Source organism: Lampris incognitus, chromosome 4, assembly GCF_029633865.1.
Source record: "Lampris incognitus isolate fLamInc1 chromosome 4, fLamInc1.hap2, whole genome shotgun sequence".
In the NCBI taxonomy this organism is placed as follows: domain Eukaryota; kingdom Metazoa; phylum Chordata; class Actinopteri; order Lampriformes; family Lampridae; genus Lampris; species Lampris incognitus.
This window is the reverse complement of record NC_079214.1, coordinates 12,532,023-12,555,873: the sequence shown is the minus strand read 5'-3', so window position 1 is coordinate 12,555,873 and position 23,851 is coordinate 12,532,023. Positions and strand designations below refer to the sequence as shown.

Here is a 23,851-nt window from a genome sequence, read left to right as displayed (position 1 = left end):
TTGTCTTGTATTTATGTCTCTAGATTATGTCTTGTATTTATGTCTCTAGATTGTCTTGTATTTATGTCTAGATTATGTCTTGTATTTATGTCTCTAGATTATATGTTGTCTTTATGTCTCGAGATTGTTTTGTATTTATGTCTCTAGATTATGTCTTGTCTTTGTCTCTAGATTGTCTTGTCCTTGTGTCTCTAGATTATGTCTCTAGATTGTCTTGTATTTATGTATCTAGATTATGTCTTGTCTTTTATGTCTCTAGATTATGTCTTGTCTTTATGTCTCTAGATTATGTCGTCTTTATGTCTCTAGATTGTCTTGTATTTATGTCTCTAGACTATGACTTGTATTTATGTCTCTAGATTATGTCTTGTCTTTATGTCTCTAGATTATGTCTTGTCTTTATGTCTCTAGATTGTCTTGTATTTATGTCTCTAGATTATGACTTGTATTTATGTCTCTAGATTGTCTTGTATTTATGTCTCTAGATTATGACTTGTATTTATGTCTCTAGATTATGTCTTGTTTTTATGCCTCTAGATTGTCTTGTATTTATGTCTCTAGATTATGTCTTGTCTTTATGTCTCTAGATTGTCTTGTATTTATGTCTCTAGATTATGACTTGTATTTATGTCTCTAGATTATGTCTTGTTTTTATGCCTCTAGATTGTCTTGTATTTATGTCTCTAGATTATGTCTTGTCTTTATGTCTCTAGATTATATCTTGTATTTACAGTCATGATAACGTTCAGTTATTAACAAAGCAGATCAGCGTCTATGTGACAGATGCACAGCAGCAGTGCATGACTGTAGCAGTATTTGCTGGCAATGAAATGTTTTATCCACCAGTTCAATACCTTAACTATAAAAAACGATAACATCGAACAAAACGGCAATCTCAAACATACATAAAGGTAGGAATATGCAGGGTGAAATGCAGTAGATAATACTGTTGTTAATATTAAACTGCTAAATAAAAAGATATATATATTTATGTAAACTGAGCGACAAAAGAACTTGAAATTTTAACAACAATATCTGAGGCAGTGTCTTTAACACTCTTTTGACTTGTGTGAAAATCTTCTAAATCCTCTTGACTGCGAAGATATAATGAGAAACGGATCACTTCTATTAGCGTTTTTTTTTAGCTGGGTCTGTAGAATGAGTGATGTCGTCTGTCCCTCCCACATGAAACAATATTAGTTATTTTCTGTTGCAGTCACAGGTTTTGACAAAAGCCACTGAAAATTATTAAGACAATCCTGCAAGAAAAGAAAAGAAAAGAAAGAAAAAACATAGCTGTCATCGAAATCCCTCACCTTTTTATATTTCATGCGGTGTTTGGACCCTTCACGTTGCTTTATCCATAATGGAGGCACATAAATAATAGCACAGACAGACACAGGTTTATAATGAATAATGATGGCTCAGCTGTGAAGCTGTTTTGCGTCGTCCCCATTGAAGCTGTCATCCGAAATGAATAAATGGATGTTTGGGGGGCGGTTATGGCGGTGCGACTGGACACATAATGCCTCAGATTTGGCCAAATGTACTGTGACAATTCAACAGGGTCGTCTATATGTAGGAAAGGGGGGAATGGACTACATGTAAAATTGATAATCTGGATATAAGTGAAGTTATGGATACTACTGACTAAGTGGAGGACAAGAACTTTTGTCAGTGGAAACTTGTATTATAGATTTACAGCTGGTATTGTTTATAACAGCTAGTCATCATTTATTTCATCATCTCGTAAAGAAAGAAAGAGAGCCACTTTATTTTTGTCATTGTACAGGCTACAACGAATTCACCCTCTGCATTTAACCCATCCTATTGTATAGGAGCAGTGGGCAGCTGCAGCACCCGGGGACCAACTCCAACTCCTCTTTCCATTGCCTTGCTCAGGGGCCCAGGCAGGAGTATTAACCCTAACATGCATGTCTTTTTGATGGTGGGAGGAAACCGGAGCACCCGGAGTAAACCCACGCAGACACGGGGAGAACATGCAAACTCCACACAGAAAGGACCTGGGACGGCCTGGGGTTCGAACCTAGGACCTTCTTGCTGTGAGGCAACAGTGCTAACCACTGGGCCACTGAAATAAATAAAAAATGACTGATGTAAAATAAGGCAGAAATTATATATTAGCATGTAACACTGAATACACTTTTACATTGTTAACTTCGTGGATTTTGAATGCAAAATGAAAAAAGTAAAGAAAATAAATTGTCTGATCACACATTATAACTCCAGTAGTCCAGTCATTACCATTGGATTACATTTTGAAAGGAAAATTGCCAGTTGTGGCCTGTGCCTCGGATTATATCATCGTTGAAATGACGTTGTCGATTTTATCTCAAAAAGGTAGAAGAAAAGGGAAAACCCAGCCACTGAGGATGCACAAGCCAGTGCATTCTTAGTGCCGGTCCCAAGCCCGGATAAATGGGGAGGTTTGCATCAGGGAGGGCATCCGGCATAAAACCTTCGCCAAATCAAATATGTGGATCATAAATCAGATTTCCATACCGGATCGGTCGAGGCCCGGGTTACCAACGACCGCCACCGGTACTGTTGGCCAGCAGGGTGCCGGTGAAAACTATGCTACTGTTGGGCAAAGGAGAAGGAGAGGGGAAAGGCATGTCCAGAGGCAGCGGGAAAGGAGGAAGGGTAGGAGTGTGGAGGTGAGAGTCGAAACATTGAACGTTGGCACTGTGACTGGTAAAGGGAGAGAGCTGGCTGACATGATGGAGAGAAGGAAGGTAGATATACTGTGTGTGCAAGAGACCAGGAGGAAGGGGAGTAAGGCCAGGAGCATCGGACGAAAAGCAAAAAAAAGAGAGAAAGGGCGGTTTAGTTCAATCTACGTACAACAGGTCAGGGAAACATGTCCTCGGCTGTGTGGATGATGCAAATCCGCTCAAAGGTTACACAAAACGTGTCTTTATCATCTCCTGGAGCTCATTAGTGTTACATCGTATTCATCCTGGTGTGCGAGGCCGCATTTCAGAACCCCTGGTTTGTTTGAAGAGATCGCCCTGAATTTGGTTAACTCATCCTCCAAAGACATATTCTTGAAATGGGACCGACATGCTAGTCTGTTGTTCTGATCAGAAGGCAGACTGGGGTCAGATGAATCACATTTTACTCTTAACCTCATTCATTCATCCATTATCCAAACCACGTATCCTTACTCAGGGTCGTGGGGATGCTGCAGCCTACCCCAGCAGTCATTGGGCGGCAGGTGGGGAGACACCCTGGACAGGCCGCCAGACCATCACAGGGCCCACACACACATACACACCTAGGGACAATTTAGTATGGCTAATTCACCTGTTCTACATGTCTTTGGACTGTGGGAGGAAACCCACGCAGACACAGGGAGAACATGCAAACTCCACACAGAGGACGACCCGGGATGACTCCCAAGTTTGCACTACCCCGGGGCTCGAACCCAGGACCTTCTTGCTGTGAGGCGAGCGCGCTAACCACTGCACCACCGTGCCGCCCACTCAGTTACTACCAAAGTGAAGAAGATGGGCATGATTGTTTTCGCAATCATACTTAAAGCTATCAAAAAGTGCTTTTAAGTAGCTTTAATTTGCAAGGTAGCGTAAAACTCTAAACTCGGCCATATTCTGGGTGAGCGTCCTCTGACTCAACAAGATTCGCCGATTCCGTCTCCATTTTTCAGTAAAAACTGTTGCACCCGATCACTAACAAGTCTGATATATTTGCAGATCATGATCCTCCTCTGAAGGTCTGGGGCGACAAGTAAAATCTGAAAGTACGCGGCAACGCTGCAGTCTCTCTCTCTCTCTCTCTCTCTCTCTCTCTCTCTCTCTCTCTCTCTCGCTCTCTCTCTCTCTCTCTCTCTCCAGGTAAGAAAAGTACAACTGTGTAACTACCTTAACTTCTCTGAGAATAGAAATGTCAACCTTGAAGGATTTATATCTAGAAGTTTTCCTCCCTATAGTTCTAGTTAATAGATTTACTCTCTTCTCTGTGAAACATCCAATTGGTTAAATTAAAAAAGGCCATCGGTGTTCACAAGACTGAAAGAAAAATCAATGCCGGTAACTCTGTAAGAACATCCATTGTTCACAGAGGGGTTATGAAACCACGTCCATGCTCAGGAATTCACATCACTGCATATTCACATCAATCATACACCAAAGGAAGGACACAACTGGAGACACGACGCTCAAGATAAGCAAAAAAAACTTGTTTTTTTTGTTGTTTTTTTTTTAATAAAATGTTTATTTTCATCCTTTCAGTATTTCTGTATACAAGAATGAGTAATAAAAGCCAAATAAGCAATCCATTTATAGTCTTTTAAAAAACAGTAAGGCATGTCTGCTTGTATCACCATCAACTTCACGTCCCCCTGTACGTAACATACGTCACGTAGCGTGATCTGGCAAACCCCCCCCCCCAAACTGCTAACGTGCCCCTTAGTTTTCTCTATTTAGCGAATCACAACTGTACCACACACGGCATTTTTTGAGCAAAGGTGCAGCAAACAATCAACAATAAAACAAACATAAAAAAAACAACAACCTTGCATAACACATTTCTTTCTGAACATGTCCGCCACCCCCCCAAAAAACAAAAACAGCGAACCACAACTCTACACTGTGTTGGATGAAATGTGTATATTTCTAATCGAACCAAATGCCAAGAGACACGAGCGAATAACACGTCAGCAGAATAATAATATCATCCCAAATATGATAAAACCCGTCTCGTGCAATATGTCTGACCACGACGACGCAGCCCGTCGGGGGGGGGGGGGGACAAAGCACGCGGCAAACCCAAGGGACATCCCACTCGCCATACTGCGAGGCGACCGAGCCCGCAATGATACGAGCCTCTCTGCTCACAATACCGGGTTTGTCTTTGTCATTTTGTTTGGTTTTAGTTTTTGGGGACACCACCCCCCCCCCCCGGCCCCGGGAAAATAAGAGAAGAGCTGCCTCGTTACATTCAGTCAATCAAGACCCCCTCACCGCAGCCACTGACCTTGTCGGTGTGTGGGAAGAGGCCCACGGTGGTCTTTAAACCTCGCCCAGCAGGCCGGACTACTGCCCGGACACATGGACGGCGGTATCAGAACCCACACGGCCGTCTTCTCCTTCTCCTTCTCCTTCTCCTTCTCCCCTCTCTGTACTAGGAACACGCAGGGCCGGGGATTTTCCTCTCACCGCTAACCCCGAAATGCCTGCAAACACCTTTCTTTCTTTCCGGGGATCAAATTCCCCTCTGTGGTTTTAACACGAGGGAGACGAAGAAGAAAGAGGAGGCAGAAGAAGAAAAAAGAAAAAGGAGGGCGAAGAAGAAGCGGAAGAAAAAAAAAGAAGACGAAGAAGAAGGAAAGGGGTTGCTAAAAGTCGAGATCGTCAGAATATTTGGGGGTTTAGATCGACTCACAACACGGTCGCGGGAATGCTTAATTTTCTGTCTTATTTATCTGTGAATGCGAACCCAGCCACTGAGGATGCACAAGCCAGTGTATCCTTAGTGCCGGTCCCAAGCCCGGACAAATGGGGAGGGTTGCGTCAGGAAGGGCATCCGGCGTAAAATCTTTGCCAAATCAAATATGCGGATCATAAATAAGACTTACATACCGGATCGGTCGAGGCCCGGGTTACCAACGACCGCCACCGGTACTGTTAACCAGCAGGGTGTCGGTGGAAACTATGCTACTGTTGGGCGAAGGAGACGGAGAGGAGGAAAGCATGTCCAGAGGCAGCTAGAGAGGAGGAAGGGTAGGCATGTGGAGGTGAGAGTTGGAACTTTGAATGTTGGCACTATGACTGGTAAAGGGAGAGAGCTGGCTGACATGATGGAAAGAAGAAAGGTAGGCATACTGTGTGTGCAAGAGACCAGGTGGAAGGGGAGTAAGGCCAGGAGTATCGGAGGTGGGTTCAAACTCTTCTACCATGGTGAGAATGGGAGGAGAAATGGGGTAGGGGTAATTCTGAAGGAAGAGTATGTCAAGAGCGTGCTGGAGGTGAAGAGAGTGTCAGACAGAGTGATGAGTATGAAGCTGGAAATTGAAGGTTTATTGCCGAATGTTATCAGCGCATATGCCCCGCAAGTTGGGTGTGAGATGGATGAAAAAGAAGAATTCTGGAATGAGTTGGACGACATGGTGGAGAGGGTACCCAAGGAGGAGAGAGTGGTGATTGGAGCGGACTTCAATGGACATGTTGGTGAAGGGAACAGAGGTGATGAGGAGGTGATGGGAAAGTATGGAGTCAAGAAGAGAAATGTGGAAGGACAGATGGTGGTCGATTTTGCGAAAAGGATGGAAATGGCTGTGGTGAATACATATTTCAAGAAGAGGGAGGAACACAGGGTGACGTACAAGAGTGGAGGGAAGTGCACACAGGTGGACTATATCTTATGTAGAAGGCGCCATCTAAAAGGGATTGGAGACTGCAAGGTGGTGACAGGGGAGAGCGTAGCCAGGCAGCATCGGATGGTGGTCTGTAGGATGACTTTGGAGACCAAGAAGAGGAAGCGAGTGAAGACACAGCCGAAGATCAAATGGTGGAAGTTGAAGAAGGAAGACTGTTGTGTGGAGTTCAGGCAGGAGTTAAGACAGGCACTGGGTGGTAGTGAAGAGTTGCCAGATGGCTGGAAAACCACTGCAGAAATAGTGAGGGAGACAGCTAGGAAGGTACTTGGTGTGTCATCAGGACAGAGGAAGGAAGACAAGGAGACTTGGTGGTGGGATGAGGAAGTACAGCAAATTATACAGAGGAAAAGGTTGGCAAAGAAGAAGTGGGATAGTCAGAGAGATGAGGAAAGTAGACAGGAGTACAAGGAGATGCAGCGTAAAGCAAAGAGAGAGGTGGCAAAGGCAAAGGAAAAGGCGTAGGGTGAGTTGTATGACAGATTAGACACTAAGGAAGGAGAAAAGGACTCGTACCGATTGGCTAGACAGAGGGACCAAGCTGCAAAGGATGTGCAGCAAGTTAGGGCGATCAAGGATAGAGATGGAAATGTGCTGACAAGTGAGGAGAGTGTGCTAAGAAGGTGGAAGGAATACTTTGAGGGGCTGATGAATGAAGAAAATGAGAGAGAGAGAAGGTTGGATGATGTAGGGATAGTGAATCAGGAAGTCCAGCGGATTAGCAAGGAGGAAGTGAGGGCAGCTATGAAGAGGATGAAGAATGGAAAGGCAGTTGGTCCTGATGACATACCTGTGGAGGCATGGAGATGTTTAGGAGAGATGGCAGTGGAGTTTTTAACTAGATTGTTTAACACAATCCTGGAAAGTGAGAGGATGCCTGAGGAGTGGAGAAGAAGCATACTGGTACCGATTTTCAAGAACAAGGGCGATGTGCAGAACTGTAACAACTACAGAGGTATAAAGTTGATCAGCCACAGCATGAAGATTTGGGAAAGAGTAATAGAAGCTAGGTTAAGAGGAGAGGTGACGATCAGCGAGCAGCAGTATGGTTTCATGCCACGAAAGAGCACCACAGATGCGATGTTTGCTTTGAGAATGTTGATTGAGAAGTATAGAGAAGGCCAGAAAGAGTTGCATTGTGTCTTTGTAGATTTAGAGAAAGCTTATGACAGAGTGCCGAGAGAGGAGGTGTGGTATTGTATGAGGAAGTCAGGAGTTGCAGAGAAGTATGTAGGAGTGGTGCAGGATACGTATGAGGGAAGTGTGACAATGGTGAGGTGTGCGGTTGGAATGACGGATGGGTTCAAGGTGGAGGTGGGATTACATCAAGGATCGGCTCTTAGCCCTTTCTTTGAGCAATGGTGATGGACAGGTTGACGGACAAGATCAGGCAGGAGTCTCCATGGACGATGATGTTCGCGGATGACATTGTGATCTGTAGTGAGAGTAGGGTGCAGGTTGAGGAGAGCCTGGAGAGGTGGAGGTATGCACTAGAGAGAAGAGGAATGAAAGTCAGTAGGAGCAAGACGGAATACCTATGCGTGAATGAGAGAGAGGACAGTGGAATGGTCAGGATGCAAGGAGTGGAGGTGACAAAGACATCTGAGTTTAAATACTTGGGGTCAACTGTCCAAAGTAACGGGAAGTGCAGTAGAGAGGTGAAAAAGAGAGTGCAGGCAGGTTGGAGTGGGTGGAGAAGTGTGTCAGGAGTGATTTGCGACAGAAGGGTACCAGCAAGAGTTAAAGGGAAAGTTTACAAGATGGTTGTGAGACCAGCTATGTTATATGGTTTGGAGACAGTGGCACTGACGAAAAGACAGGAGGCGGAGCTGGCAGAGTTGAAGATGCTAAGATTTTCACTGGGAGTAACGAAGAAGGACAGGATTAGGAATGAGTATATTAGAGGGACCGCTCAGGTTGGACGGTTTGGAGACAAAGCAAGAGAGGCAAGATTGAGATGGCTTGGACATGTGCGGAGGAGAGATGCTGAGTATATTGGGAGAAGGATGCTGAATATGGAGCTGCCAGGGAAGAGGAGAAGAGGAAGGCCAAAGAGGAGGTTTATGGATGTGGTGAGGGAAGACATGCAGGTGGCTGGTGTGACAGAGGAAGACGCAGAAGACAGGAAGAAATGGAAACGGATGATCCGCTGTGGCGCCCCCTAACGGGAGCAGCCGAAAGTAGTAGTAGTAGATTTATCTGTGAATGCGGAGCTCTAACCCGGACACCTTTCACCGCTGAGGAAACGTATTGTAACGTGCATGGATAAAGAGACACGCTGGCCGCTGGCTGGCGAGTCTGACCCTTTAGTCTAGCGGTTAGCGATGCCTCCTGCGGTGCGGGCGATACGGATTCGCGTCCCGGCCGCGGCACTTCCGGTGGTTGCGCTGTCCCCCGAATTCGCTGCAGTATTGTCCTTTATAGAGTTTTAGAAGTTTTTTGGAATCATCAAATCACAGAGATGGCGTGGCCACACCGCTGGTACGTCCGGACCAGTTGAATTTTAGGGGAGCACTTTGGTTCAATGTCATACTTCAAAGTTAGGTTCGCTGGTAAAGCACACGCGTCACTCCAGATGATGACGTATGGCGTCCGCAGCAACCATGCTAACGGGGTAATCAACGTAAATGCCCGACAGTCACAATGGATCCGGTGGCTGTGACGCGGCCCCACCGAGCATAGCTTGACTTCTACATCAAAAGCTACGGAGGAAGCCTGTCAGCGCCCACCACTGCTACTGAGACACACACAAACGAAACACTACTCGGATGAAAGAAAGATACAAACCTTCTGGCGTCCCTGCAGGAAATGCAAACCATAACTTCAGCGATGTGCAGCAAACATGGCTGCACCTGAAGTCTTGTGAGAACCCACAAGTGAAATGTAAACTGCCCGGGTGTGTGTTTTAATAAGGTTCCCAGACGCCAGATCCAGAATCAGGTTATTCTCGTAGGGTGGGCTACTGTTTTTGCTTTTTTTTAACCCCCCCCCCATGTCTTAGTCAATGGCAAATAATATCTCTTGCAAATACAAAAAAAAACGCGTGTACATACATAAAAATGCTGCTATTAAATCAAAATAACAAAATTAGGTTACCTTTCGGTTAAATAATTCCATAAAGGTACATTACGGTTAACTAAATGATCTCAAAATAGACTCTTTTCTCTCTGTATGGGGTAAATGTTCCCTGTAGTACTCAAACAAAACAAAAAATAGTCTGTGCAAAATTAGTTCCTTTTGTACAATACATTAGTACTTTAAGATAATAAGGTGTGCAATCTTATATACTCCAGGACTGCTGCTTCCTAAAGACAAACGTATATGACTGGAAAAGGAAATCGGGTAAAGCACTTGCATTGCACAATCCAGTTACTGTGGAGCCGACAAAAACCCCCAAAACAAAACAAAAAAAAACAACAAAAAGTTTTTTTGTCACTTACAACACTGCCATGCACGCACAGTTAGATGGGTTCTTTTTTCTGCTCGGGAACCTATGGGACAAAATGTGTGTCACCCCCCCCCCCCCAATTTGTCATATAAAGGAAAGGAAAAATATATTGTCATTTATTTGAAAAATTGACATAGGCATCTTTAGATGTGTTTCACCTTCCAAAGGAGAAGTGAGTTGTTTCAAAACCAGGAATTACGTGAAAACGCCGTATTTTTACGTTTGTTTTTTCTTTTCTTTTCGAGATGGGGCAGCTGCTTCAGCGATGGCACCAAGCATTCTTCGGGGGTCAGGCAGGATGCAGCACTGCATTCGTTCCCAGTCTCGCCGACCAGCCATTCTTGTCAGGTTTCCAGGAGGTTCCGTTGAGGGAATGTTAACAGCATTAGAACTTGCCGTTTTAATATACTGTGTGTAAGAGTACAAAAGTCAGGCCACGTGCAGGTATTATCTCCATTGTGTGTGCAGTGCCAGCAGCGTGAGGGCGAGGGCGGGCATCAGGAGCAGCGGGGAGGGTCTGGGGGAAAGTGACTTGCCTGCTGCTGCGGCACGTTCATCACTCCTGTCAGCTCCGATCACAGGAGCCTCTGTTCCAACAAAGACGAACTCTGTGGTGCAGCCGTCAGAGCAGCCGCTGCCACTGCCGGAGCCACTTCCCTCATCACCTGCACAAACACAACCCGGCAAATTACAGTGAATTTACTGACATGTAAAGAGCGGCAAGCAGCAGGCATGACAATAACGACAAAAAGAACAATACTGGCTTGGAGCGATATTAAAATAAATAAAAGGAAAGAAATTCGGTGGGCAGCCCAAACAGTCGTGCAGTTTGCATTTTGGAGCTGAAAGAACGCTTCCATGGAATCAAACAGCGTAGCTTTTGCTGTGGCAGTATTTCAGATGTGTATGTTTCTAAAGATGGGCCCAGCTGCCTGTCATTGTCTGTGCAGCCACAACCACGGCTATTTATTCTCCTAATAATGTCGGTCGTGCTTTAGTGCCTCATTGTAGTACCCTGCAGAGATGTATGATGGGAGGGAACTGGACACCTGAGACCTTGTTCTGTTTTTTTTGTTCCTCTCAGTATATGTTCTTGTGTGTGTGTGTGTGTGTGTGTGTGTGTGCTTCTGAGTGGTATGGTCAAAACAGTCATAGAGATTGAGAAAATGGAAAAACTGAGTTTTATTATTATCATCATCATTGTTATTATTATTACATGAAATGAAGATTAACATGCAGTTGATGGAGTCGTTTCTGTCTGGCACATCTCAAGTCAAGTTTATTTATATAGCACATTTAAAGCAACCACAGTTGAATCAAAGTGCTGCACAAGTTTTCATCTGGGGAACTTACTCGAGTCCTGGAAGTAGATGTCATTTCCATTGTAAGCGTTCTTCAGCTTGTTGGTCATGACACGAAGGGCCATGATCTGCTGCCGTATCAGTGTGTCTGGCCGGGTGATGTCCACATCCACCTCTGGGTTGTTCAACTGGTTTGTCAGACCCTCTTTCACCACTTCGGGGAAATATCTGGATGACAGTGACGACAAACCGAAGGCTTGTGTTATGTCTCTATGCGGTGCAGCCCCCTCTTCTACACTGGTTGTACCGCATACACAACACCTCATTGATTTCAGCTGTTTCCTTTTTCTACCCCTTCCTCTTAAAATATTGATCAGTGCTATAAACACTGTCAAGTCATTGGATACTTAATTTACATTTGCTGAATAAGTATTGGCAAATGTAAAATTATCGATTCATCAGTTTTGAAAGCTAATTTAACAGGAATCATCAGCATGTTTGAGCAAATTTGTACCAATTGTTGATTTGAAGCGTTTTAAGTAAAGCTAAGCCTCTTTTCTGCATCGGCCGAGTGAAGACTGCAGAGCTGATTAAAGACAGCATCCTTATTGTGAGAGATGCAAAACTACAAAGTCACTCGTGGTGCAGATGACAGGTGAGAAACGTGGGCAATAAAATTTGACATTGCAATATATCCTTGTTAAATAACCCACAATATGTCTGATTAACCTGCACATCATTGAGCTTGAAAGTTTCCGCAGAACGCCAACGTTTAACAAGAAAGGACAGCCTGAAATCGCAGCAGAAATAAATGTTTCTGAAAAATCCCAACATCTGGTTGCAATGACTACAATTAACGCTTACCAGATTGTGTGGGAGGAGTAATCACGGTTTTCGAAGACCAGAAAGTTTCACTTTGAAGTCTCTATTCCATCGATTTCATTCAAAATATAACAAATAAAAGGTATTGTGGTGCAGCTTTATGCATGGCACTGCCCATGAGATTGTGTAAACTGTAAAACCTGGCAGCATTTTGCATTCTGTCATTAACTGGAATCAATGGCGGTACATAGTAATCACAGTGGCTGAGAGACCATCCCTTATTTTTAAGGTCACACCTTTCATCCCCCCAGCACCAAAATGACCACACTTTCTGAAGTGCCTTGAAGTGTGATTAAACACCTAATTAAATTTTTCCAAGCTATAAAGTTGTTGATACGTGAAATTGGTGGTGAAAACTATTAGCCCTGGTCATGTATTTAACGTCCACCAGACTGTATCATGAAGCTATGTTGAAAGACAAAAGTTATGCTGTTTTGTTGCTCCTACATTGGATTGATGTGACATGCTAGCTGAGTAGGTTTATAGACTATATCATCCATAGACCTCCGTCCCACTCTTCTCGAACTGGAACTTGTCTGAAACTGCTGTATGACTGAGCCTGGATTGACTTCTTCATTATTATGTAAAACTATAATGCTTATGTTTATCAAAGGAGGTTGAATCAGTTCATCTGGATACAATGTTTATTGACAGATACATCTCATCACTCAGCACACATTGTATCCAGATGAACTGATTCAATGTATATGATATAACATTGTATCCAGATGAACTGATTCAATGTATATGTAGCTAAGTAACATCTTAGCTGAGTGATGGAATGTATCTGTTAATAAACATTGTATCCAGATGAACAGATTCAACCTCCTTTGATGTTCTTACCTGGATTATTGAGCATGCATCAAGACAATGCTTATGTTTGTTTTCAAACTGATAAGTTAATTCACTGACCTATGGTAACATGTGGTAATTGCAGTGGTGATCTTAGTGATCCAAATCCAAGAAATCAATTCCAAATGAGACACAGCTGTCGGCGCTTTTACAGCACCTTCCTCACCACCAAGCAAATAAAAACAGGGTTCAGCCTGGGTTTAAGTGATCGATGTTGGCTAAAGTAGCTTGTTCTGCCATATCTGGTCGAGAGCCACAACAACTTTGCTTCCTCTCTTCAAACTCGCCCCTACATGTAACTTTTAAGTCTTATATTGTTTAAGTCTGTTTAGGACTTTTCCAAATGTCAGGTTGAAAACAGTACATTTTATAGACCTCTGAAGTGGTGCATCATTTTGATGCACAGGAGGTTCTTGGTCCATCCACGATTCAACTCAATAGACCTGTAAAGCAGAAAATCCTTTGGATGCTTGAATGTGGGATTCCAAACCCATCCACATTTCAGTTCAAAGAAAAATGCATAGGGGTGCAAAAAGATGACCTCTAAGACCAATGCACCAAAATGACCAAAAAAAAAAAAGAAGAAAGAAAAAAAATACAATAAGATCAAAAACATTTGTGAGTATTTTTTTTACAATTACACCATAATTATGCATTTATCTATCTGTTGAGGTGGATTCTGATGACAGTTTCTGCATCTAGCTCTTCCCTCCTGCTGTGCTCCTACCGAACTATCATCACAGTGAAATTTGCTAATATTGAATCTTTTTTTGCGATGACAGCAGAAGCATTAAGGTGAAAAACTGTAAATGCATCTAGGCCAATAGAAAAGTGTATCTTTATGAGGACCAGATTACAGACTTGGTCAAGGACATCTTCAGAGTTTTGAATAGCGTGATGCTGCAACATCTGACAGTAAATCGTTTTGACATATAACTGTTGTACCAAGTGTCATCTGTACTAACAATATTCAACATACATTTTGGACTCAACATACTTTCAAAGGACTCAAACTGACCTTGTCACAGTTGACAAACCCATACTGGCTCCCAGGTAACTCAATGTATCATCCTCTCTTCTGAATCATAGTTTAGTCTTCACAACATATAATTCTTGAAAAAAATACCAAACTACTTATGACGTCAATACACCTGTCTAAAAACATTAGAAATTCAGAAAATCATCTGTAGGAGCCTCATTATAAATAATACAACGTGTAAATAATGTGTATAGATAATTATAAATGTGTGAAATTGAGACTGAAAATGTAGAAATTGAACGAGTTTTAAGCAGGACACGTCATGAGAGCTGATGCTCATGACAGTGACAGTTGCATTTCATTTATTTGTTAGGTATTTCAAAGTATGTTATTACATGTAATACGGCATCATACCTTAAAGAAATCTTGAGAGAAACCTAAAACATGGTTAAAAATTTTTTTAACTCTCTCTCTTTTTTTTTTTTTTACCAGAAAACATGGAGAAAAGGGAAAAAAAAGATTTAAACTACTGTATTTCCTGGACTATACATTGCTGTTTTTTTACTTGTCTGGCTGGTCTTGCGACTTATATTCCAAAGCGATTTATAAAACGTAATTCTATTGGACGAATACACCGTATTTCAGATGGCACTGTTTGACAGTGTGACTCAACTGAAAATGCTGTACAGCCATATAAATCCGATTTATAAGCCAAAGTGACTTATACATGTATTTTTCCTTGCAAAATTTCTTTTGCTGAGTGCGACTTATACTCAGTCATTTGTGACTTGTAGTCCAGGAAATACAGTACTCTTACACATCCAGTCTGTTCGTGATTTGTATGAGACGGTATTAGCAGAGTTAAAATGTTAAGAGGCCCTCAGAGATGCATTTAAAAGGGCATAAACAGAAGTGTACAATCAGAACGAATAGTCCATTTACCTGCTTAACCAACAACATGATGTCTGCACGAGACCATTTAAGTTGAACCAGTTCATATCTGAGAAGGGAACATGACTGAGGCTCACAGAAGAAGTCTGTGTTCTATAGATGTAGTATCTACTGAGTAGAGCTTAGACTTATTTCCTCCCTTCGCTTCCTCTTACTGTAATAATCAAAACCACCAAACTGTAACTGTATGTAAATGGAAAGCAAATACATGCTGACACTAAGATTGCATGAACAAAAAAAACAAAACAAAACAAAACCCCGGTGGTTAAACATCCCAGTGACGCCGTTCGCTGCTGACCTGTCTTGCACTGAACATATTTATTTGGAAACACGTGCATGTATTAATGATGTGAAAGGTGGACATTTTGCATTTTGGTTAACAGGCAAATCCAATTGTTTTATGATTCACTTATCCTTCGTGCTGGTTGTCATCAAAGTTTTATCATCGCTGGGCAATCAACTTACCAGCCGAGATTTAGAGCTGTGTTTGGAGACAAGGTGTGCTGGCACCAGTGAGGATATTAACAACTCTTTTATTGCACCATCTGGGTGATTTTGTTAGTTGGGCCAGAGCAGGATTTATTTTATTTATTTTTTTATTATTTTTATTTTTTTATATCTGCCAACCTTTCTGGTTTACAGCCGGCTGGTGACGACTGCAAGGCTCGGCTGCTCTAAACAGTGTGGTGGCGGTAAGGAGGCGTGCAACTTTCACAGTCCTCTGGGTATAAGACACCGCTTAGAGCCCACAGGGAAGGTCTCAATATAATCACTGACCACTCTACTTATGAGGAGGGCATTAATCTGGTGCCTCAGCGGGCGCTGGTTCTAATCCCCAGCAGGCCAACCGCGATAACTGGAGAGTGGGGTTAAACTTCCACTGGTTATACGGAACGGCACAAAGGCTTCTTACCGGCCCTTAGTATGGCTGTTCCAGCACTGGTCCTCATCAGACTCTGTCAGCTTGCCCTTGGTGCAGATGTCATTTGGCAGATTGGACCAGAACCTCTTGGACTCCTTCAGCTTCTCTTTGATGTCCACCACCTGTACCATGATCGGAGACGTAGGAAAAAAAAAATGAGATTCTGCGCTGACAGTCTTATTTCTTTTAAGGGCTGAGAATTGGTAGTGAGTCATACAAGAGCAGATGGTGCACGGTGGATATTAACCACACAGCATTCATTCATATGATATCAGTATTTCTCCACATCTTCAACAAAGAATTACTGAATTATATATATATATATATATATATATATATATATATATATATATATATATATACGTATATTCTGCTCCTCATTTGTTGAGCACTCTTACCAACACCGCTGATGGTTTCCAGAAAAAAACAAAAACCCGTTATATATATTCAAACTGAATGAGAACACCTTTCCTTTTTTCCCTTGTTTATTGATTCAACCATTTCACAACATGGAATATCATGTAACTCAGGATGACTAACACCATTCAACACAACCCAAAGTGTGTTTGCCTTCCTGTTGTTGTGTTTTCCTGGAAGTGCAATGCTTCACATGTAGTACAAAGACCCACATCCTGCAGATTTTTACCATTGATTAAATTGTGTGCTAAATTCTTTTTTTTTAAAAACATTTCTTCTTTTAACAGTCTGTGCAGAAGATGCCCATTGACTCCTTTCCTCCCTTTTCAATGCAACTACTCGAGATTTTCTTCAACATGTAGATGAATTTAGATTTGTATATGAACTTCCTATGTGTTCCGAGATACTCTTTAGATTGTTGTTTTTAACATTACCATGTTGCATCAGGTCCTTTGTGCTCTTTAGGCGAGCGTCCCATCAGTACAATCTCTACGTACGCGCTGCCTTGTGAATGCTCCTTGGTAAAAAGAGTGTTTTCCGAGTTCTGACTTGACGCAAGACACACTTGGGGTTTCAAATTTGCTGTCTTGACGTGAACTTTCAGCCCGCATCGATCCCATCTGTTTAACCGCCAAGAAGTTTAAGCCACTGACATGACTTCAGTTCCACCCATTAAGCCCAAGTAAGGATTTAATGTAGTTGAAAAACAGGCAAGGGGGAAGAAGCTGAAGTTCATTACAACAAACATTTGTTCCAGTGTTAACAGACAGCAGCTGCATTACTGCGCAGACACACACACACACACACACACACACACACACACACACACACACACACACACACACACACACACACACGCGGCTGCCTCTGTCTGTGTGTGAACACGGAGAGACAGAGACTTGGTAAAGTTACATGTAATGGTTACAGGTTAGGAATAAGGCCTGTGTGAGTATTTGTGAAAAAGTTCCTTTGGAGCGACGGGATGCTGGGGATCAGACTCGCTCTCTGTGTGAAAGATGTCCTTTACCCTCCATAAATTAAAGGTCTCCGCTTGCTTCAGAGGTAGTGTCTGATGTTATCTGATGCTATCTGACGTTCCACACAGCGTCTTGTTTAAAGCACGCAGAAGAAGCCCTAAGCCTTCCACACTGTATGGACGCTGCTCTGAGCCTCATAAATCATCCTGGAGGCTTTGTAAGAACCTCGACTTAAAACTGAAAAATCAAAACCATTAGCTTCCAAGTCAACATTCTTGAATTAAAAGCCATATCAACAATTTCCTACTCTCTCTGTCTGTCTGCCTGTCTCTCTCTGTCTGTCTGCCTCTCTCCCTGTATGTCTGCCTGTCTCTCTCTGTCTGTCTGTCTGTCTACCTTTGTCTGTCTGCCTCTCCCTCTCTCTGTCTGTCTCTCTGTCTGCCTGTCTCTCTCTGTCTGTCTGCCTCTCTCCCTGTATGTCTGCCTGTCTCTCTCTCTGTTTGTGTCTCTCGCTGTCTCTCTGTCTGTTTGTCTGCCTCTGTCAGTCTGCCTCTCTCGCTGTCTCTGTCTGTCTGTCTGTCTGCCTTTCTCTCTCTGTCTGTCTCTCAATTCAATTCAATTCAATTCAACAGGGCTTTATTGGCATGACCACATTCTGTGACATAGCACTGCCAAAGCACAAGGTGGTACAAAACAGTACAGTTTATAACACACACAAACATGCACACATGAACACACACACGTGCTGTCACAGTTAATACACCGAAGTCCATGAAGCATGCTTTTTAACAGTATATCTGTGTGAAACACAGCCACCTACATAGCTGGAAAGCTGTGCCTGGTGTTTACTAGACACACAATCTGTAACACTGCAAAACACTGTTCCAGTCAAAACACACTTCCTTTAAAAAAATAAACTGTTTTTTGCTGGAATTATTTCATCTTTCACCGATCACTGGGACACACACTCTATACTGTTCTACATTTGTTGGATCAGGTCCACAATCAACCAATCAGTCAGTCAGTCAGTCAGTCAGTCAGTCAGTCAGTCAGTCAGTCAGTCAGTCAGTCAATCAACCAATCAGTCAATCAATCAATCAATCAATCTAGTTGAACAATGAAAAAAAAACCATAAGCAATAAAAAAAAAAAACTCATCAGCAACATCCGTCATCTGAACCGCGTATCCTGCTCTCAGGGATGCTGGAGCCTATCCCAGCAGCCATTGGGCAGCAGGTGGGGAGACACCCTGGACAGGCCGCCAGTCCATCACAGGCGCCCCCCCACCCCACCCCACACACACACACCTACCTAGGGACAATTTATTACGGCCAATTCACCTGACCTACGTGTCTTTGGACTGTGGGAGGAAACCGGAGCCCCCGGAGGAAACCCACGCAGACACGGGGAGAACATGCAAACTCCACACAGAGGATGACCCGGGACGACCCCCAAGGTTGGACTACCCCGGGGCTCGAACCCAGGACCTTCTTGCTGTGAGGCGACCGCGCTAACCACTGTGCCACCGTGTCACCTCATCAGCAACCTATAAGCAACTCAAATAATACCTACCATGTTCAAAGGGGTAAGAAATTGAGAACTTTTCTCGTCCTGCCCCTTATACTGTTCATGCATTGCATGATGCGTTGCTATTAGATAATTGATGATAGAAAATGAAAGTTCATTTACAGCCACTGGTGTCTGTGATATCTATCCGTCGAATCAAACAAATCAACACATCTGAACAATGTTGTTGGTTCTCTGTCAGTGGTTTTATTTACAATTCGTGTTGGTCTTTTTTTGGAGGGTGAAGACTGGATGTGTGTTTGTTTTGTATGTGTTCCCACACGCTTCTGCACAAGAATACATACTGAAACAAAAGTCAAACAAACAAAAATGCTACACTCAAAAGTATATATACACAGGTACAGAAATGGGACACATACACAGCTTGAAACGATTACACACACACACACACACACACACACACACACACAACATATCTTCCTATACTTGTGGGTACCCCTCATTGACTACATTCATTCCCTTACTCTAACCTTAACCATCATAACTACATGCCTAATCTTAACCCTGACCCTAACCTTAATCTAGTCCTGATTCTAACCTTAACCCAAGTCCTAACCCTAAAGTAGACCCTTTTCTTCATGGGGACCCATAAAATGTCCCCACAACGTAGGTGGTTTCAGGTTTTTCTATCCTAATGGGGACATTTGGTCCCCATTAGAATAGAAAAACCTGGTATACACACACACACCACACACACACACACACACCTTGTCCCAGGTAGACTGGATGGGGGGGGGGGTGAGTGGATCGAGTGTGTAGCGTGAAGCCTGGGGTCTACCAGGACATGAAAGAAGCTGCCCGACAGCAGCGGCAGCAGGAGGCTGCCCTCACGTCTGATGTGGTAATCCTGTCATAGCGACACCAAAGCCTGTTAAGTTTAACAGACAATGGGGAGCTTCTGATTCATGGAGGCCCTTAGAACTCTGGTCCAAACAAAAAAGAAATATTGATCTGAACATGGAGTTTCTCCACTTCATATTTTTAAAATACAGCCACCCTGGCTTTGTTCTGGACACAGCAATGGTACAGTGACATGCAGACCCCGACTCACTCGGTCTTTAGGAAGCAAAAAACTGAATCACTGCAGCTTTGCAACATTAGACAGAGAGAGTGAGAGAGCAAGAGAGGAGAGGAGAGAGCGAGGGAGAGAGAGGAGAGAGAGAGAGAGAGAGAGAGAGAGAGAGAGAGGACAGAGATAGAGAAAGAGGAGAGAGAGTGAGAGGAGAGAAAGAGAGAGAGAGAGAAGGGAGAGGAGAGAGAGAGAGAGAGAGAGAATGTGCCATCGTTTATAAAACAGGACAGAAAAAATGATGTATGATTCATGGGGATTTATACCAATGAAAACATAATGCAACACCCTTCGCCGATACAACTTCCAAATTCCACAAGAGCAGTGTCGGGAGTTCAATACTAACACAGCCAACTCTATTACAGCAATACAGGGGCAACCCTGCCCGCCCCCCCCAAAACAAAACCCTACACACATGTTCATAAATAAATTCAAACTCACACATAAGCATACGGATGCACATGCATCATGTGTACATGTTCTCACAAAAATACACAAAAACTTGCAAAAAAACGGTAGATGAATGTGAATTGTACAGTGTAAATCTTTAACTATGAATTATTACACGAGCGCCCAGGGTAGCGAGTCTGACACCTGCAGAAATATGCATTACGGTACTATCACCGCCGCAGTGTTGCTGCAACTACGGTTTATGTTGAGCTGGATGTTCAGCGCTACAGCCCATCTCTCTACCCGGTACCTCGACTTCCCTGATAGACCTCGTGTGTGTCTATTGGTGTGGGTGCACACTAGCGCGGCTGCTAATTGTGGAATGGGCGCCGTTGCGGGAGCGATGTCCTCAGAGACTCCTGTGCCCGTGCAGAAAAGCTCCAGGGCACGTTTAATGATGAACCAATGATGAAATCAGAGGGGAACATTTAAACTGTGACATATGGCGCCGTTTACAGGTGGCTACGGGTTATGCACATGACATTTTCAATGGTTAATTTTCAACTGGTATTGGATTCAGTGAAACCATCCATCATAATGTTCCCTGCATCGGTTTATGGTCAGTCAATAGTTCTGTACATATGAGATGGATCCCGTCCCCCATTAAAACAAAGAATAACAGAACTAAAGGCAGAAATACACTGGAAGCATCTGACGCACACGTTTTGAAGTACACCCATTTTCTAAAATGGCCGAACGCACAGCAAAAATATTGATTGACACATCAAACTGCTATGATGTGCCCAGTCCAAAGTAGTCTTTATACTGGGGGGTCGATGGAGGGACATCAAAACACAACAACCCCCCCCCTCCGTTTTCTCCCCAGTTGTATTTGGCCAATTACCCCACTCTTCCGAGCCGTCCCGCTCGCTCCTCCACCCCCTCTGCCGATCCAGGGAGGGCTGCAGACTACCGCATGCCTCCTCTGATAATTGTAGAGTCGCCAGCCGTTTCTTTTCACCAGACAGTGAGGGGTTTCACCAGGGGGACATAGCGCGTGGGAGGATCACGCTATTCCCCCTCCCCCCCCCCCTGCGAAAAGGCGCCCCGACTGACCAGAGGAGGCGTTAGTGCAGTGACCAGGACACATACCCACATCCGGCATCCCACCCGCAGACACGGCCAATTGTGTCTGTAGGGATGCCCGACCAAGTCGGAGGTAACACGGGGATTTGAAACGAGAGCCCCATGTTGGTAGGCAACAGAATAGACTGCTATGCTACCCCCCCCCCCCCCAGCGTTTTTTTTTTGTGGATTTCTGGTGCCGCAAATAACCTTTTGGGAGGCTGGCAGTTCACCATAGAGGCATAAAATTAAGTCAATTATCGCCTTCAGTGCATCTGGACTGCAAGAACACCTAAGAGATTAAGGTCATTCAGAACAGTAAGTTGCATTGAACTGGAGAAATCTGAACTGTGATTCATCTGCCTTTGTTTTTGTTAAGCATATAATCCACGATGAGGTGGTCCTCTATTGAAAAATAATGACTGATGCAGAGGCTAAGAACTTCCCGACGTGCAGCGGAGGTTTATTATTTTTTAATAGAAACATCCGGGTGGCGTAGCGGTCTATTACGTTGCCTACCAACACGGGGATCGCCAGTTCGAATCACCGTGTTACCTCCGGCTTGGTCGGGCGTCCCTACAGACACAATTGGCCGTGTCTGCGGGTGGGAAGCCGGATGTGGGTATGTGTTCTGGTCACTGCAGTAGCGCCTCCTCTGGTTGGTTGGGGCGGCTGTTCGGGGGGGAGGGGGAACTGGGGGGAATCGCGTGATCCTCCCACATGCTACGTCCCCCTGGCAAAACTCCTCACTGTCAGGTGAAAAGAAGCGGCTGGTGACTCCACATGTATCAGAGGAGGCATGCGGTAGTCTGCAGCCCTCCTTGGATCGTCAGAGGGGGTGGAGCAGTGACCGGGACAACTCAGAAGAGTGGGGAAATTGGCCTGGTACAATTTGGGAGAAAAAAAGGGGGGAGGGAAGACGACCACCAGGGCCGACAGTTTTGGGGCCCTAAGCGACATTTAAGACCCCCCCCCCGTATGTGCCCAACCATAAACAGCAGAACAGCACTTCATTTTCTAACTGAACACTTTGAGGCAAGAAATTAAAACACCGTAAAACAATATCAATAAGCAGGGCCGCCGACACCGGGGGAACACCGGGTCAGTTGTCCCAGGTTCTGGGTCAAGAGAGGGCCCAACACTGACAGCTTCTGATGTCGCTCCATCAGCTCTTGGAGCGCACGATGATGGATGTCGTTAGCAGCGGCCCTGGAGCATGGCGACCCGGTCGGGACTGAGGTCCAGTCTAGAAAAGAGGTTTACATTCACATTGCCTATGTTTGGGTTTTTAAGGTCTCAATATGTATTTTTTTCCCATGTAAATCTGATGCAGAGTATGTTCAGATCATTAAATAAGAACTTATCAATTTTCCATGGACAACTTCAAAGCATTAAAGTTGGGATTTGGGAATGACAGCCGGTCTCAAATATGACTGAATCTTGATGGTGGGGGTTACAACAGCCTATATTTGGATTGAATAATGTGAGGGAGAGGAGAGCTCTTTTGCAGTGTGCAAATGAAACATGCGTTGTGTCGTTGTGTGTGCATTATGGCCAGACAGCGACCTGTGTGTAGTCTGGACTTGAGGGGGGGGGGGGGGGGGTTGGAGTGTCATCTTGTCCTGGGTACGAGCAAGACACACGGTGGGCTTGTCAATAAGTACAGTAAAATATATAATAAATAAGATTAATCATAAATAATCCATATTTCAAGAAACTTTTGAGGACGGTTAACAAGAATATAACCAAATGCAAATAGGCAAAAAAGTGCAACGTAGACTTCCTTTTCAAATCTCAACACACGCCTTGGGTGTTATAGTATGGTAATATTGGTACCCTTCATGACTGCCTGGCTGCTATTAAGGAATATGGCTGTCACTCAATTTCCTTCAGCTCAACTTGGACAAAACTGAGCTTCTCCTTATTGGTCCTAATATGTTCGTCTCAGAAGTCAAACCCTGTATCGGCCCTCTGGCCCCCGATGTTAAACCCTCCTTAAGAAATCTGGGTGCAATCTGAACTTTGACCTACACATAAACAAGCTTGTGCAAACCTGCTTTCTCTAACTCCAGAACATCGCAAAAATCAAATCAATGCTATCATCCAGAGATCTAGAATTACTAATCCATACCCTGATTTCCTCATGCCTTGACTGCCGCAGTGCTCTTTCTCCTGTCTCGGCTGAGCAGCCCTGCAACTCCTGCAAAATGCTGCAGCCAGGCTGCTAACCAACACCAATCTTAGATCCCACATCATACCAATCCTCACATCCCTTAACTGGCTCTCAGCAAAGTATAGAATAGACTTCAAGATACTGCTTATCACATACAAGGCCTTACGCGTTCTTGCTCCTTTATATCGTCACCTTCTTAAAATAATGGCCGAAGTCATATTTTCAAGTTTTTCAAAAAACAGAATAAACTGAAACTGAACCAAAATTTGTCAGTTTATTCTGTTTTTTGAAAAACTTGAAAAATATGACTTCGGCCATTATTTTAAGAAGGTGACGATATGTTTCCGAACTTTTGCATCCTTAC

At 43.8% G+C, this 23,851-nt stretch overlaps 1 protein-coding gene across 1 annotated transcript in view; it reads right to left on the bottom strand.

Moving 5' to 3' along the window:
* Nucleotides 1–10,310: 10,310 nt before the first annotated feature.
* LOC130111605 (glypican-6-like) overlaps nt 10,311–23,851 on the bottom strand; it is a 202,855-nt gene continuing 189,314 nt past the window's right edge. The window contains exons 7-9 of the mRNA XM_056278837.1: nt 15,742–15,872; nt 11,217–11,392; nt 10,311–10,528 (exon numbers count right to left, since the gene is read on the bottom strand). Coding sequence (XP_056134812.1) covers nt 10,311–10,528; nt 11,217–11,392; nt 15,742–15,872 — 525 coding nt within the window. The remainder of the gene's footprint in view (nt 10,529–11,216; nt 11,393–15,741; nt 15,873–23,851) is intronic.